The sequence below is a fragment of the Lampris incognitus genome, chromosome 12 (genome assembly GCF_029633865.1).
Source record: "Lampris incognitus isolate fLamInc1 chromosome 12, fLamInc1.hap2, whole genome shotgun sequence".
Taxonomy (NCBI): Eukaryota; Metazoa; Chordata; class Actinopteri; order Lampriformes; family Lampridae; genus Lampris; species Lampris incognitus.
Window position 1 is genome coordinate 27,876,668 of NC_079222.1, and position 15,587 is coordinate 27,892,254.

The window sequence follows — 15,587 nt, forward strand, 5'->3', positions numbered from 1 at the left end:
TCCTTTAGCGTGTGTAGCTAGTAGCGGAGGAAGCGTTCAATGGCCACACATCTCTCAAGACCACTTCACAAACGGCGGGGGACGAAGCGGAATGGAACCGGAGGAACTCGTTATCTGAACACAAGGCGGTGTATGACGCGATCCCGACGTTAACGCTCTCCCTGGCGGCAGACAATAATCTCGGCGCATCCTCCCAGACATACGTCCCCTCCTCTACCCCGGATCTCCCTCCCCAGTTACCATGGCCCTCGTAACACTACAGCGCTCCCCCACGCCCAGTGCAGCATCCTCGGCTAGTGCCACCACCACGAATACGGGGGAGGTAAGTGTACCCGGACACGGTTTGGGGTCGTCTCCTTGTAGGCGCCGGTAACGAGGAAAGGCCGAGGACGGCGCTAAGGAAACGCGTCTCATTTTTTACTCGGCCGGTGATGTTCTGAACTACAGCCGGAGACATGATGAACTAGTTGTGAAATGTAGTTCCAGTTACATCTTAAGGATAGCGATCGTCGTTCACACACCATCAGCTCAGCGATTATGACTCGTTACCGCGATCGTAAGTCGTTCGCGGAAATGTCTCCCGCGGTTAGCGTTTGTAGCTCGCTTTGCCCACTTTGTAAACAAGATCCTACGCGGAGAGCAAGGTGTCTGCTTGTGTCTGTTAAGACCGTCCTGCCGTCGTTTGTTTTGCGCTAGTCTGTTTTTTGTTAATTGTGGTCGTGATCAGCTGTCGAGGCAGGGGAGAGACGACAGTTTTTTGGGTATGCGTTTGTTCGCCTCGCACTTGGCGTACCGCAGTTCATTAACGCAGTGAATACATGACCGTAGTCTTCACTGACAATGACCGAGGAAGCGCGCTGTGACGTCACCTCTCTGGATGAGATATCCGCTGAACGATTTTTTTTTTTTGCAGGTGTGTTGTCTTTAGGGTGTGCGTTGCTTGTCATGGGAGAACGATGATAATTACCAGTAGAGTACTGACATAGTCGAATTGTATGCACCAAAATCCAGGCAATGCCGTGAATATCTTGTATTAGGCAAACCAGGTAGCAGATGTTTGCTCATCCAAATTAATAATCAGTTTTTTTTTTATTTGTTTTTTTTATAATTTTTGTCAGTCTTATAACATTATACTCATGTAGATAGTGGACTTGAGGATTGGTAAAGTGTACAAATGTAGACCTTTTTGGGGTTTCAAATTCAAACAAAGAAGTGTTTACATTCACTCAAAAGTGAAGCACCACTACATCAAGACAACTGCCACCCTTTGTGGTTTAGAACGGTTACCCAACAAAAATGGGGTTTTGGGCCCAATGTTGTGGAATGGCTTTATTTCTATGGCTCTTTTCTAGTCGAAGGACATGAAGTACTTCACTTGAAACGACATTATGTACCACTTAATTAATGGGTGGCCCCAGTTGGAATGGAACCCCAAACTTTTGGCAGTTTCAGTTTCATGCAACCTAATGAGCTACATTGGACTAATAATACAATTAATGGTATTAATAAACTCTACATTTGGTAATACCTTTTAGTTTTACACTAGAGTAACAGCATATGACAGGCAGGCAAAATATAAGAACAAAAAAATGACTGGAAAATACATATAATTGCATATCAGACAATTTTACACCAATGAAGAACTGTTTGTGTTTTGTAGAGAAGAACCTAGTTTACTTAAGAGCAGAGCAAATTACCCTCATAGCACTTGGTTATCCTTGTAAGCATTCTTAACTATGCTTAACATTTTCCTTGCACCTCAGTAAGCGCACTCAGTGCTCTCTCAGTGCTGTCATATCTCATCTTGAAACTCAAAACTCATGTTTTTTTAACCTCCTTCACTCAGGTTTAAATGAAATCTTATAAAAAGCATTTAGGAGGCACTAGTGACCTTGCAACCCATTTTACATCATGGTAAATGTATTGGCGCTCAACTTTGGGTTCTGACCCAAACTATTATCCATCGCAATAACTGAGGGTTTTTTTTTAATGTAATTTAAAATTTACTACCACAGAATATAATTATCAGTTGGGTTATTGTGGATACATGGGCAAAGGAATTTCAAGACAAGCGTGCCTAAAACATCTTAGAAATACACTGAGTATTTAATGTTAACTTTTCAGGGCAAATTGCAAAAACATTGCAAAGTGCAAATGTTTCAGTCCATCATGACTTTCGTCAGTGCAAAGGAAGACAAGGCAGAACGGGGCAAACTGAAGTACAGGACACCAACAGGAACCAATGAAAGTACAGAACATTGCATATTCTCATTGGCTGACAGTGATGAGCACACAAAGGTACCAGGAGAAGCCAGTGAGCAATCAAAATGCATATTAAAGGTCTGGTCGAGTGAAAAGGCTTTTTCAGCAGTTGGTACTATTCAGTAGCAAGTTGGGGGTAAGAATAATACATGGATAGATACCTTAGTAATATATATCTTTCATTCTGGCCTCATAAGCAAAATGCCTCCTGAATTTTCAGCCTATCAAAAACTGGGGCTTATGAGTACTTTGATGACATAACAAAAGTCAGTTGGATTTCAATTGGCTGATTATTTTTTTTGATGGAGCTCAATAGATAGCGTTGCTGTAACATTACTTGCTAGCTACTGATAGAATCCATTACAGCTCATCCTAACATGACACGATGCAAGCGAGCGTTTTCTTTTTTTCTAATCACTTTCAGTACTCTTTTCATTCATTTGTCCTCACCAGGGGTGTCACAGTGGCGCATGGGTTAGCGCGATCGCCTCACAGCAAGAAGATCCTGGCTTTGAGCCCTGGGGTAGTCCAACCTTGGTGGGTCATCCTGGGTCGTCCTCTGTGTGGACTTTGTATGTTCTCCCTGTGTCTGTGTGGGTTTCCTCCGGGGGCTCCGGTTTCCTCCCACAGTCCAAAGACATGTAAGTCAGGTGAATTGGCCATAATAAATTGTCCCTAGATATGAAGGGGTGTAAGTGTGTGTGTGTGTGTGTGTGTGTGTGTGTGTGTGTGTGTGTGTGTGTGTGTGTGTGTGTGTGTGTGTGTGTGTGTCGGCCCTGTGATGGCTTGGCGGCCTGTCCAGGGAGTCTCCCTGCCTATCGCCCAATGACTGCTGGAATAGGCTTCAGCATCTCCGCGACCCTGAAAGCAGGATAAGTGGTTCAGATTATGGGTGGATGGATGGATGGATGGATGGGTGTCCACACCAGGTCTGTGAGGCAGCGATCAGGGTTAGCCCCATTTCGCTTGGTTGAAAAATTGCTCACTTGTTTCACTGACTTGCTCCAATGGAACTGAACAGGGAAACAAAGTTAATGGCCACTATGCAAAATGATCGAGTCCCGCTTTTGTGAATCTGCAACACTATTAGATCCTGTTTTGACACATGAATAATTGAAATCGTCAGGCATTTGCTTACTCGTGTTATGATAGGAACCGGTGTTAGCTGCAGCAGCTACAAACAGCATGACAGCATGTAGCACTAGTCAGCCAGCTTATAGATACATAGACTACAACTCCTGTAAATTATGGAAATTTACCATTCACTAACATCCTGCAATCCTCAAATTGGAGGCTGAATAACTTCAGGTTCATATTCTGGGTCAGATTCTGGTTCATTTTGATACGGCTGAATAGTTGCCATATTTTGAGTAACGCAAGCTAACAGATGTTTACACCAGTGTGTGAACCCATGGGGATGAGTTTTCATTTTGCCTGTCAATCAAAATTTCAATGGGAAGGTTTTTGGCACTTCTGTGTAAACTGAGCAAACGAAACATGTTTATTTTAATGAATTCTTATTGAAGTTTGGCAAAAATAGAATTGCCATTAGGAAACAACACTGCACCAGTGTTTAGTGGGGATTATCCGAATCAACTTTATTGGCCATGTGTGTCTATACACAGGAGGTTGACTCCAGTCCACAGCAGCTTCTAGTACTCGCATACATCACTCACACAAAAAAGAAAAGAAAAGAAAAAACAGAAGCAATAAATGGAACAACAAACAGGACACCGAAGGCAAGCATCATCATATTCTAAAGTGCCAGACCACACCTTTAACACATGACATTGGATACATGAGCATATATTTATTTATAATCTCTAAGCACATATCACCATCATTGTTTGTGAAATACAGTGGACACGTACAAGTAAAGAAACAAGACCATCAATGTAGAGGGAGTCTATTATAAAAACACGCCGTGTTTAGTTCCTGATTTAGACCCATGGATGTAGCGTTTTAAAATAGAAAATGTGTCTAGAGGGGGCGTCCGGGTGTAATGGCGGTCTATTCCGTTGCCTACCAACACGGGGAATCCCCATGTTACCTCCGGCTTGGTCGGGTGTCCCCACAGACACAATTGGCCGTGTTTGCGGCTTGGAAGCTGGATGTGAGGCCTCCTCTGGTCAGTCGCGAGGAGGAGGGGGAACTTGGGGGAATAGCGTGATCCTCCTACGTGCTACGTTTCCCTGGCGAAACTCCTCACTGTCAGGTGAAAAGAAGCGGCTGGCGACTCCACATGTATCAGAGGAGGCATGTGGTAGTCTGCAGCCCTCCATGGATTGGCAGAGGGGGTTGAGCGGAGATCGGGATGGCTCGGAAGAGTGGGGTAATTGGCCGGATACAATTAGGGAGAAAAGGGGGGGTGTCTAGATTCACACTGGAAAAATAAATATATATACTTTTTTAAATGAATTCCCAGGCTTGCAGCTGGGGAAACTCATATCTCTACCACAGAAGGCAAGGTCAGAGAATGTCTAGCAACAGACGATTTGGGGTCCGACTTACAGATAGCACTCTTGTGTTCATGAATTCTGCATTTGAGTTGTCTGCTTTATAAATATATTGGATGCCACATTTGTTGCATCATCAAAGGTAAACAACACTTTAGAACAACATGTACTGTGGTGCTCTATTTTTTGGTGATGAAGCTGCTGGAAGTGTTGACGTTTTTGCTGTTAGAACAAGCTGCTCAGTTACAACATGGGAGGAAACCAGCTGCATTATCCAAATGAGCATGATGTATACTGCAGTTTTAAATGTGTCTTCATGCTCATTGTCACAGATGTCCTTTGCTCCAGTGAAAGAGAAGAAAGGAAGAAAGTTACAAATATTTTTGATGGATTTTGCTCACACCTGGGGAAGAGCTCGTTTCGCTCTTATGTACTTAAAGGCTAGGTCCAATACATCACCCGGTGTGCTCTTGGCGGGGGGTTTTCAAAGTGTCAAAGTGTAAGACAGGGAGCTTTCCTTCAGAGAACATCAAGTCACCGAGGCCTCCCCTGTTTTAATAAAAGACATAATAATAATAATACAATAATAATAATATTCCACTCTTTTAAAATAAAGGGTTGCAACCCTAAAGGGTTTGAAAATGTTTATTTTGAACACTCAGTCCTTATAAAATATCCCACATTTTAATAAAAAGCTGTAAAAGGGGTTAAGAATTAGTATATATGGGCATCTGGGTAGCGTGGCGGTCTATTCCGTTGCCTACCAACACGGGGATCACGGGTTCGAATCCCCGTGTTACCTCCGGCTTGGTCGGGTATCCCAACAGACACAATTGGCCGGGTCTGCACGTGGGAAGCCCGATGTGGGTATGTGTCCTGGTCGCTGCATGAGCGCCTCCTCTGGTCAGTCGGGGCGCCTGTGCAGGGAGAGGGGGAACTGGAGGGAATAGCATGATCCTTCCACGCGCTACGTCCCCCTGGCGAAACTCCTCACTGTCGGGTGAAAAGAAGCGCCGGGCGACTCCACATGTATTGGAGGAAACATGTGGTAGTCTGCAGCCCTCCACAGACTGGCAGAGGGGGTGGAGCAGCGACCGGGACGCTCGGAAAATAGGGTAATTGGCCAAGTACAATTGGGGAGAAAATAAAATAAAAGAAAGAAAGAAAGAATTGGTGCTCATGCGGGCTGTGGGTTAATCTAAGGCAACATATTTCCTGTTTCTTGGAAAAGTTTAGTTTATATATGTTCATAGACTTTTAATGTTTCATGTAAAATTATCCAAAAGAGTTGCTAACACTGCACGTTGCCTACAGCAGACCTGACGTAAACGAACTTGACAGCATTGATGCATGCTCAATAATCCAGGTAAGAAAGTCAAAGAAGTTTGAATGAGTCCATCGGATATCACGTTTATTCAACAGATAAATAGATAAACGCTGCATCCAGATGAACTGATACAAGCTCCTTTGAAACATGACAGCAGCATAACGCATTTGACTGACAACTGTTTCACAAATAACTATTAGGTGTCGGAGAGGGGTGGAACCACCTCTATGTATTTGATTTGATTGCATTTTGAGCAGATTTGGAGCATGACAGTGTTAGGGTGAACCTATAGATGGCGATATTTCCCCAGTAATATAACTTTTGCTCCATTGATTTGTCCAGTCAGATAGACTGAGGGGAAAAGACACAAAGTTGAAGTTATTTTTAAAAACCTAAAAGATTTGGGGCTTTTGAGAAATCATTCGGGACCCCAAAAGCCCCCCCCACACACACACACACACCTGCTCTGGCTCTGCTTTCTGAACTTTCTGCTCAGTTCAGATATTTTCTTGTGTTTCCCTCCTTTTTTTCCTGTGCCTCCCCTGAAACTCTTTGGCATCCCCCCAAGGGAGGTGGGTCGCACACTTTGAAAATCACTGCTGTAGACAAAAATGTTGCCATAGTTCGTTGGCGTCAATCTGAAAATCCTCATCTCAGGCACAAATTTGTCTAGATTTTAGGAACTGGCTATATGGCAAACCTGAGGTACTGAATTATTGCTAGAGTAGAGAAGAATAGTTTTCTTGTCTGTAGGTTTAGTGAACAGATTAGTGTAGATTTATCTGCCATTGCTGACTATGTGTTCTACTACTACTAATACTTTCGGCTGCTCCAGTTAGAGGTCACTACAGCAGCTCATCCATTTCCATCTCTTCATGTCCTCTGCATCTTCTTCTGTCCCACTAGCCACCTGCATGTCCTCCCTCGCCTCATCCATAAACCTCCTCTTTAACCTTCATCTTTTCCTCTTGCCTGGCAGCTCCATCTTCAGCATCCTTGTTCCAATATACCCAGCATCTCTCCTCCACACATGTCCAAACTATCTCAATTTTGCCTCTCTTGCTTTGTCTCCAAACCATACAATCTGAGCTGTCCCTCTAATATACTCGCTCCTAATCCTGTCCTTCTTCATCACTCCCAACAAAAATCTTCAATTCTGCCACCTCCAGCTCCGCCTCCTGTCTTGTCATCAGTGCCACCGTCTCCAAACCATACAACATAGCTGGCCTCACTCCTACCTTGAAGATCTTCCCTTTAACTCCTGCTGGTACCCTTCTGTCACAAATCACTTCTGACACTCTTCTCCGTCCACTCCACCCTGCCTGCACTCTCTTCTCCATGTCTCTTCCACACTTCCCGTTACTTTGAACAGTTGACCCCAAGTATTTAAACTCATGCACCTTAATGATCTCTACCGTGCATCCTCACTAGTTCTGCTGTCCTCCCTCTCATTCATGCATATGTGTTCCATCTTGCTCTTTCATTCCTGTTCTCTCCAGTGCATACCTCCACCTCATCAGCCTCTCCTGAACCTGCTCCCTACTCTCGATACAGATCACAATGTGAACTGTGAACATCGAGGCCACAGAGACTCTTCCTGATCTCATCCATCAACCTGTCCATCACCATTGCAAACAAGAAAGGGCTCTGAGCCGATCCTTGATGTAATCCCACCTCCACCTTGAACCCATTTGTCATTCCAACCACACACCTCACCACTGTCACACTGCCCTCATACATATCCTGCACCACTCCTACATACTTCTCTGTCACTCCCAACTTCCTCATACAATACCACACCTCCTCTCTCGGCGCCTGTATGCTTTCTCTAAATACACAAAGACACAATGTAACTCCTTCTGACCTTCTCTATACTTCAATATCAACATTCTCTAAGCAAACATCGCATCTGTAGTGCTCTTTCATGGCATGAAACCTTACTGCTGCTCGCTAATCGTCACCTCTCCTCTTAACCTAGCTTCTATTACTCTTTCCCATATCTTCATGCTGTGGCTGATCAACTTTATACCTCTGTAGTTGCTACAGCTCTGCACATCACCCTTATTCTTGAAAATCGGTACCAGTATGCTTCTTTCTCCACTCCTCAGACATCCTGTGCTAAAAGCACTAAAATCTTATTTTATGGTGGTTAAATTCCTGGTTGAATTTGATAGATTCAATGTAACTGTTTATATATTCAGAGAAAACCAAAAGTTCAATATTGGAGCCATTCCAAATCAAACATGTCATCAATGTAACGCTTCCACAACACAATCATCTAGAAAATTAATTATTGTTGTACACATATTAATGCTCAAACAGGCCCATGAAAAGGTTTTTGTAGTCAGGGGCAAGACTTGCATCCATCATTACTTTGTTCCCTAAACCTATAGACCAAAACCCGAAGACAAACACAAACTACCAGAAGAGATTAGATTTACCCTAAACTTGAGTACAATTAAATCCAGGATAAAAAAATAAAATAAATAATGTTCACCTCTGCATTTCAGTAAATAAAACTTTGATTATTACATTTTCATTATTTTCATACTTGCTCCGTTTACTGCTGATGCATTAATTTCTTTTTTAATTCCTTATCTTATTCATTCAATATGTTCGTTATTTAATCTTTTTAGTTTATCAGCCACAGCATGAAGTTATGGGGAAGAGTAGTGGAAGCTAAGTTAAAAGGAGAGGTGATGATTAGCGAGCGGCAGTATAGTTTCATACCACGAAAGAGCACCAAAGATGAGATGTTTAACGAGCTGTGCGGTAGGAATGATGGATGGGTTCAAGATAGAGGTAGGATTACATCAAGGATCAGCTCTGATGGCAGGTTGATGGACGAGATCAGGCAGGAGTCCCCGTGGACTATGATGTTCGTGGATGACATTGTGATCTGTAGTGAGAGTAGGATGCAGGTTTAGAAGAGCCTGGAGAGGTGGAGGTATGCACTGGAGAGAAGATGAATGAAAGTCCGTAGGCGCAAGAGGGAATACATATGCGTGAATGAGAGGGAGGACAGCGGAATGGTGAGGATGCAAGGAGAAGAGGTGACGAAGGTGGATGAGTTTAGATACTTGGGGTCAACTTTTCAAAGTAATGGGGAAGAGTGCGGAAGAGTGGTGAAGAAGAGAGTGCAGGCAGGGTGGAGTGGGTGGAGAAGAGTGTCAGGAGTGATTTGCGACTGAAGGGTACTAGCAAGAGTTAAAGGGAAAGTTTACAAGATGGTTGTGAGACCAGCTATGTTATATGGTTTGAAGATGGTGGTACTGACAAAAAGACAGGAGGCGGAGCTGGAGGTGGCAGAGTTGAAGATGCTAAATTTTTTCATTGGGAGTGATGAAGAAGGACAGGATTAGGAATGAGTATGTTAGAGGAACAGCTCAGGTTGGACATTTTGGAGACAAAGCAAGAGAGGCAAGATTGAGATGGTTTGGACATGTGTGGAGGAGATGCTTGGTATATTGGGAGAAGGATGCTGAATATGGAGCTGCCAGGCAAGAGGAAAAGGAAGGCCAAAGAGGAGGTTTATGGATGTGGTGAGGGAGGACATGCAGATGGCTGGTATGACAGAGGAAGATGCAGAAGACAGGAAGAGATGGAAACGGATTATCCGCTGTGGTGACCATTAACTGGAGCAGCCGAAAGTAGTAGTAGTAATAGTAATTTAATCTTTTTGATTTATTCAGTATCATTTTTTTAAGACCACATATTCTTCACTTGGCTGTCAGGAGTTATCCGCTGTGGCGACCCCTAACGGGAGCAGCCGAAAGTAGTAGATTCTTCACTTGGCTATGAAATACGTAACATTGTTAAAAAAACACTGGAATGTTCTGTCTACTTTTCTACCTGGTAATGAGAATTTTAACACCCTTCTTCTGTTCTCTTTCTCCAGAGCGAAGAATATCCATGACACACTGGTGCATGCAGACAAATTTTAAAGCCTCGATATCCATCAGGGTTGTTTGGATAACACAACTGGTTCCTTCCCGTGTTGTAACTGTCCAGCTTGCTCTAGCAGCAAAAAGGTCGGCACTTTCAGCAGCTTTGTCACCAAAAGAATACCGCTTTAAAAACTCATCTTGCTCTGATTGTGTTTTGTGCCTTCTTCCATACAATACAGTGTGGTATCCAATATATTGGTAAAACTAATAAGATAACTCAGATTCAGAATTAATGAACATTAACATTACAAATGCTGAACATTACAAATCGTCTGGTGCGAGGCATTTTTCAGATGGTCATCATTCTATATCTCTGACCTTGCATTCTGTGGTATAGATTTGATTTCCCACGGTCACAGGGCTCGGAAGTTTGGAAAGAAAAATTACTTCAGGGTGACTCTTGATACATTTTCTATCTTAAAACAATACATCCTAGTGATCTAAATGATGACCTAAACATGGTTAGCTTTTTTTTTTTATAAGAGAAACTTTCTCTAAATTGATGGTCTCATTTACTCCTCTGTATGCACCAGTGTGTCCTCCCTCTATACATTAAAATGATGTGCTTACACACTGTACATATATGGTCATGTATCCAATTGTATATGTTAATATGCCTTTTTATGAATACTTAATTGCTTATTGTCTGCTGGTACTTTGTGTGCTGATTACTGTAATCCATTTAGAAGATGCAATGTTCTGCCTTTAATTTGCCTGCTGTTGTCCTATACTCAGGTTTGTTCTGTACTGCCTTGTCATCCTTTGCACTGAGGAAAGTCCTGATGGACTGAAACATTTGTACTCTACACTTTTTGCACTTTTCCCTGAAAACATAACATTGACTTGGCCTCTTTAGCATTTTCCTAAACATGATGATTTCTAGTCAGTTCCATAAATCCCAGTGTGCAGGGGTGTCTGGGTAGCGTGGCAGTCTATTCCGTTGCCTACCAACACGGGTATCACCGGTTCGAATGCCCGTGTTACCTTCGGCTTGGTCGGGCGTCCCTACAGACACAATTAGCCATGTCTGCGGGTTGGAAGCCGGATGTGGGTGTGTGTCCTGGTCACTGCACTAGCGCCTCCTCTGGTCGGTCGGGGCAACTGTTCAGGGGGGAGGGGGACCTAGGGGGGAATAGTGTGATTCTCCTACGTTCTACGTCCCCTTGGCAAAACTCCTCACTGTCAGGTGAAAAGAAGCGGCTGGCGACTCCACATGTATCGGAGGAGGCATGTGGTAGTCTGCAGCCCTCCCCGGATTGGCAGAGGGGGTGGGGTGGAGCAGCGACCGGGATGACTCGGAAGAGTGAGGTAATTGGCCAAGTACACTTGGGAGAAAAAGGGAGAAAAATCCCCCCCCCCCCAAAAAAAAGCCCAGTGAGCAGATCCTAATTTGCCATATTTGAACTTTTTAGACCTACTATGCATGTGTTAAAGAGCTTCTTTTTTTATTGGGACACTGAGTCACAGCTGTACTTCTGCTGCCACAATGAAAGTTTTTAAACATGATAACCAAGGGTCAGAGGGCTCACCAGAGTCACACAGGATCTGGAAAAGGTTCATTACTGTATACGATATTGGTGATACTATCCTGTATTGTTTTGTAGCTTTGTCAATTTATCCTTAAGTTTTACAGGTATAATAAAGGATCGAAAAATGTTGGTTCATATAAAATGCAAAGCTAAACAACATAAATTAACCAAAACAGAGACATAAATATCCCGCAGCCATTTTTTTTTTACTCAGTGGTACCAATGCATGCGGCACAGCACTGTTATAAGATGAGATGTTTTTGATTTAAGTCCTACAAAGTGTATGTCAGTGTACATAGCGTTATCACAGTAGCGCTTATTTTTCAGAATGGTTCATTAATGTTACATGTGCCCTGGTCTTTATAATAAAAAACTCTTGTAGTTTCTGATCAATAATTGTGTATGAGTGAAATGACTTTAAGTCAAATGATGGTGGTGGTTTAATTCAATGTTTGATATAGATATGTTCCTCAATGTTGCCATTCAAGATTCAAGATTTGACTTATTGTCATTTCCATTATGTACCTGCATACATAAAAAGAATGAAATGCTATTTCTCCCAACTCACAGTAGTGCAACAGAAAAAGATAAAAATATCTAAAATTTCCCTAAAAACGATACCACTAAAAAGATATAAAAACAGAGAGAACAAAACAAAAGAGCACAAATAGTTAACAATACAGTCCATTCATGTGCAACATAGTCCATTAAAGTGCAATTTCAGTTCAATGTTGACAGCCGGTGTCTGTCAATGAGTGACCAGTACTGATGGGGCGGGGGGGGGGGGGGTGACCGTGACCGTGGAGGGACACAGTTTGTTAATGATCCTGACAGCTTGTGGGTAGAAGCTATTTAGCATTCTGCTAGATTTAGCACAAATGCTCCTGTACCTCTTTCCAGACGGCAGGAGAGAAAGCAGGTTGTGAGAAGGGTGGTTGGGATCCTTAACGATGCTGGGGGCTCTGTGAACATAGTGTTGTTGGTAAATCTCCAAGGGGAAGGGGAGAGGGGCACAAATGATCTTGCTAGCTGTCTTCACTATCCTGTTCAGCTGGTGTTGTTTGTCACTTTGCAGTTACCAAACCAGGAAGTGAGACCGTAGGTTAGAATGCTTTCAATGGTTCCCCTGTAGAAGCTGGTGAGGGCTGGGATGGGGAGACTTGCCCTTTTAAGTCTCCAGAGCCGCTGTTGGGCCTTTTAAACGATGGCCAAGGTGTTAATGGTTGGGGTCAAGTCATCCGCCAGGTACACTGACAGGAACTTGATGTTACTGACCCTCTCCACAGTGGCACAATCGATGGAAAGTGGCGTATGATGGCGCCTGCCAGCCCTCCTGAAGTCAGTCCACCATCTCTTTTGTTTTATTTATATTCAGGGAGAGATTGTGGAATTTGCACCACGTTGTTAGCTGCCCCACCTCCATCCTGTATGCAGATTCATCATTATTGCTGATGAAACCCACTACTGTTGTGTCATCTGCAAACTTGGTGATGTGGTTGTTGTCAAATTTGACAGTAGTCATAGATTAGCAGGGCGAACAAAAGAGGGCTCAGGATGCAGCCCTGGGGTGAAACTGCTCATCAAGATGGAATTTGATGTTGCTCATCAAGATGGAATTTGATGTGTGGCTGCCCACCCTGACTGTCTTCTGCCTCCGCATCAGGAAATCAAGGACCCAATTGCACATGTCAGTGTCCATGTCGAGCAATCTGAGCTTCTCCACCAATTGTTGTGGTATGATGGTGTTAAATGCCGAGCTGAAATCGATGAAGAGGATCCTGGTGTAGGTGTTCTTCCCTTTCAGGTGTGAGAAAGTGAGGTGGAGTGTGGTAGATATTGTGTCTTCCATGGATCGGTTTACTCTATATGTAAACTGTAGGTTTGCAGTGAGGCAGTCCTTGATGTGCTGAATGACAAGCCACTCAAAGCACTTCATGACTATGGGAGTGAGGGCCACAAGGCGGAAGTCACTCATACAGGCTGGGTTTGACTTTTTGGGCAGGGAAATGATGGTGGCACTTTTGAGACAGGTGGGCACCACTGCTTGATTGAGCGAGATGTTGAAGATTTCTGCAAAAACATCTTTCAGCTGTTCTGTGCAGTCCTTAAGAACACGCCCAGGTATGTTGTCCGGCCCCGCAGCTTTGCATGGGTTGACGCTGGCGAAGGTCTTCTTTACCCCAGCTGTAGACAGCTGGAATACCTGGTCTCTTGGTGATGGTGGAAGTGTCTGTACCTACCTGTTGTTGGTTACCTCAAAACGTGCAAAAAAGTGAGTTTGTCAGGTAGGGAGGGATCTTTATGGCATGCCTGTGGGGGTGGGGGCTTATAGTCAGTTATTGCTTGAAAACCGTGCCACAAGCGCTGTATGTCTTTATTATCAGTGAAGTGGCTGTTGGTTGAGCTTTTATCCATGCAGCTTCTTCGCCTCCATGATACCACAGGACAGATTTCTCTTGGCCAGTCTGTACGCTGCAGTATCTCTAGATCTGAATGTAGGATTTCAGGTTCTCAGCAGTGAATGGACTCCCAGTTCGACCAGGGTTTCTGGTTGGCCTGCTTCTTGATAGTTTTGACATCAGTCACATCATCTATGCACTTGTTAATATAGCCTATGACAGACTCAGTGTATTCCTGCAAGTCAATGGCATTGTCATATGTTGCTGCCACTTTAAAAATGTCCCATTGTGTTTTCAAAGCAGTCCTGCAGTGATGGAATTGCCTCCTGTGGTCACATTCGGACCTCTTTGAGTACCGGTTTCTTTCGTTTCACCCAAGGTCTGTATGCCAGAGTCAGCATAACAGTTAGGTGGTCAGAGTTGCCACTGTGGAGGAGGAGGGCTGCTTTATAGGAGTTCTTAATGTTTGTGAAAACTAGGTATAATGTGTTATCGCCCCTTGTTGCAAAATTCATGCTGGTAAAACGTTGGTAAAACGAGACTTGAGACTTGCCTGTTTGAAATCTTCTGCAGCAATGAAGAATGCATTGGGGTTAGCCCTCTGTTGTTCACTGATGGTTTTATAGAGTTCATTCATAGCCTCCTTCACGTTAGCAATTGGTGGGACATAGACTGCCACAATGACAATCGTCAGCCCCTGCAGCAAGTAAAAGGGTAGGCACTTCACCGTCATGAACTCTGTGTGATGAACAGAGTGTAGAGACTACCTCGGCATCTTGGCACCATGATTTGTTGATGTAAACGGCCAGGCCGCCTCCCTGAAGCTTTCCAGATCGCAAGGCTACTCTGTCTGCTCTGTGGAGCGAAAGCCCATCCAGCTGATCACGGTGTCCATGATGTTTTCGTTTAGCCATATCTCTGGAAACACAGAGACACAGCAGTTCCTCATGCTGCGCTGGGAAGCTCTCAACAAAAGTCTGATAGAGTCCATTTTGCTGGCTAGAGAACGAACGTTAGCCAGCATGATGTCGGAACTGCCGGGTTTTATGGGTTAGTAGCTGGCACACCTCCACACTTGCCCTGCCTCCGTGTCCTGTCACACCACTTTCGGTGTTTTCTCTCATGCGCAGCTCTGGGCAGGGCCATGGTCTTTGGGCCCACTGGACGCAGCAGACCAAGCCCACTCAGCTGATTTAACGTTAGCTCTCCCAGCCAGTATTTCTCATTACTAATGTTTAAAAGAAATTGATGATCATAGACATATTTCCCTTGAACTCCACACAATGACACAATGTCAGATGAAATTGTGGATCAGTATTCTTTCTCCAAAATATGCATGTTACTCCTGGATTATCTTGCTGGTGTTGCACCAAAATTTGCAGCCATCGGAAATTGTGACCTGTATGTGAAAACTTACTGTGCATTCAGGATCATGTTCATTTTAAATGGAACACTGGGATTTGCAGTATAAAAACAAATTATTGAATATATTAAGGATAACCACTTTACACCAGACATAAAACTGGAGAAATGACAAGCACTATATCAATGGAATATGGGCCAGTAACACTCGACACTACAATTTAGCCTGAATCATAACAAATTTGAGTTATTATCTACTGCTACCTGAGCTACCTAATGAGTGACACGTCAATATTCAGTGTTTT

The 15,587-nt window shown here is 43.7% G+C and overlaps 1 protein-coding gene across 1 annotated transcript in view; it reads left to right on the forward strand.

Moving 5' to 3' along the window:
- Positions 1–241: 241 nt before the first annotated feature.
- The window catches only part of ssh1b (slingshot protein phosphatase 1b), a 48,333-nt gene continuing 32,987 nt past the window's right edge, over positions 242–15,587 (forward strand). The window contains exons 1-2 of the mRNA XM_056290918.1: positions 242–328; positions 6,402–6,416. Of these exons, the coding sequence (XP_056146893.1) occupies positions 242–328; positions 6,402–6,416 (102 nt within the window). The remainder of the gene's footprint in view (positions 329–6,401; positions 6,417–15,587) is intronic.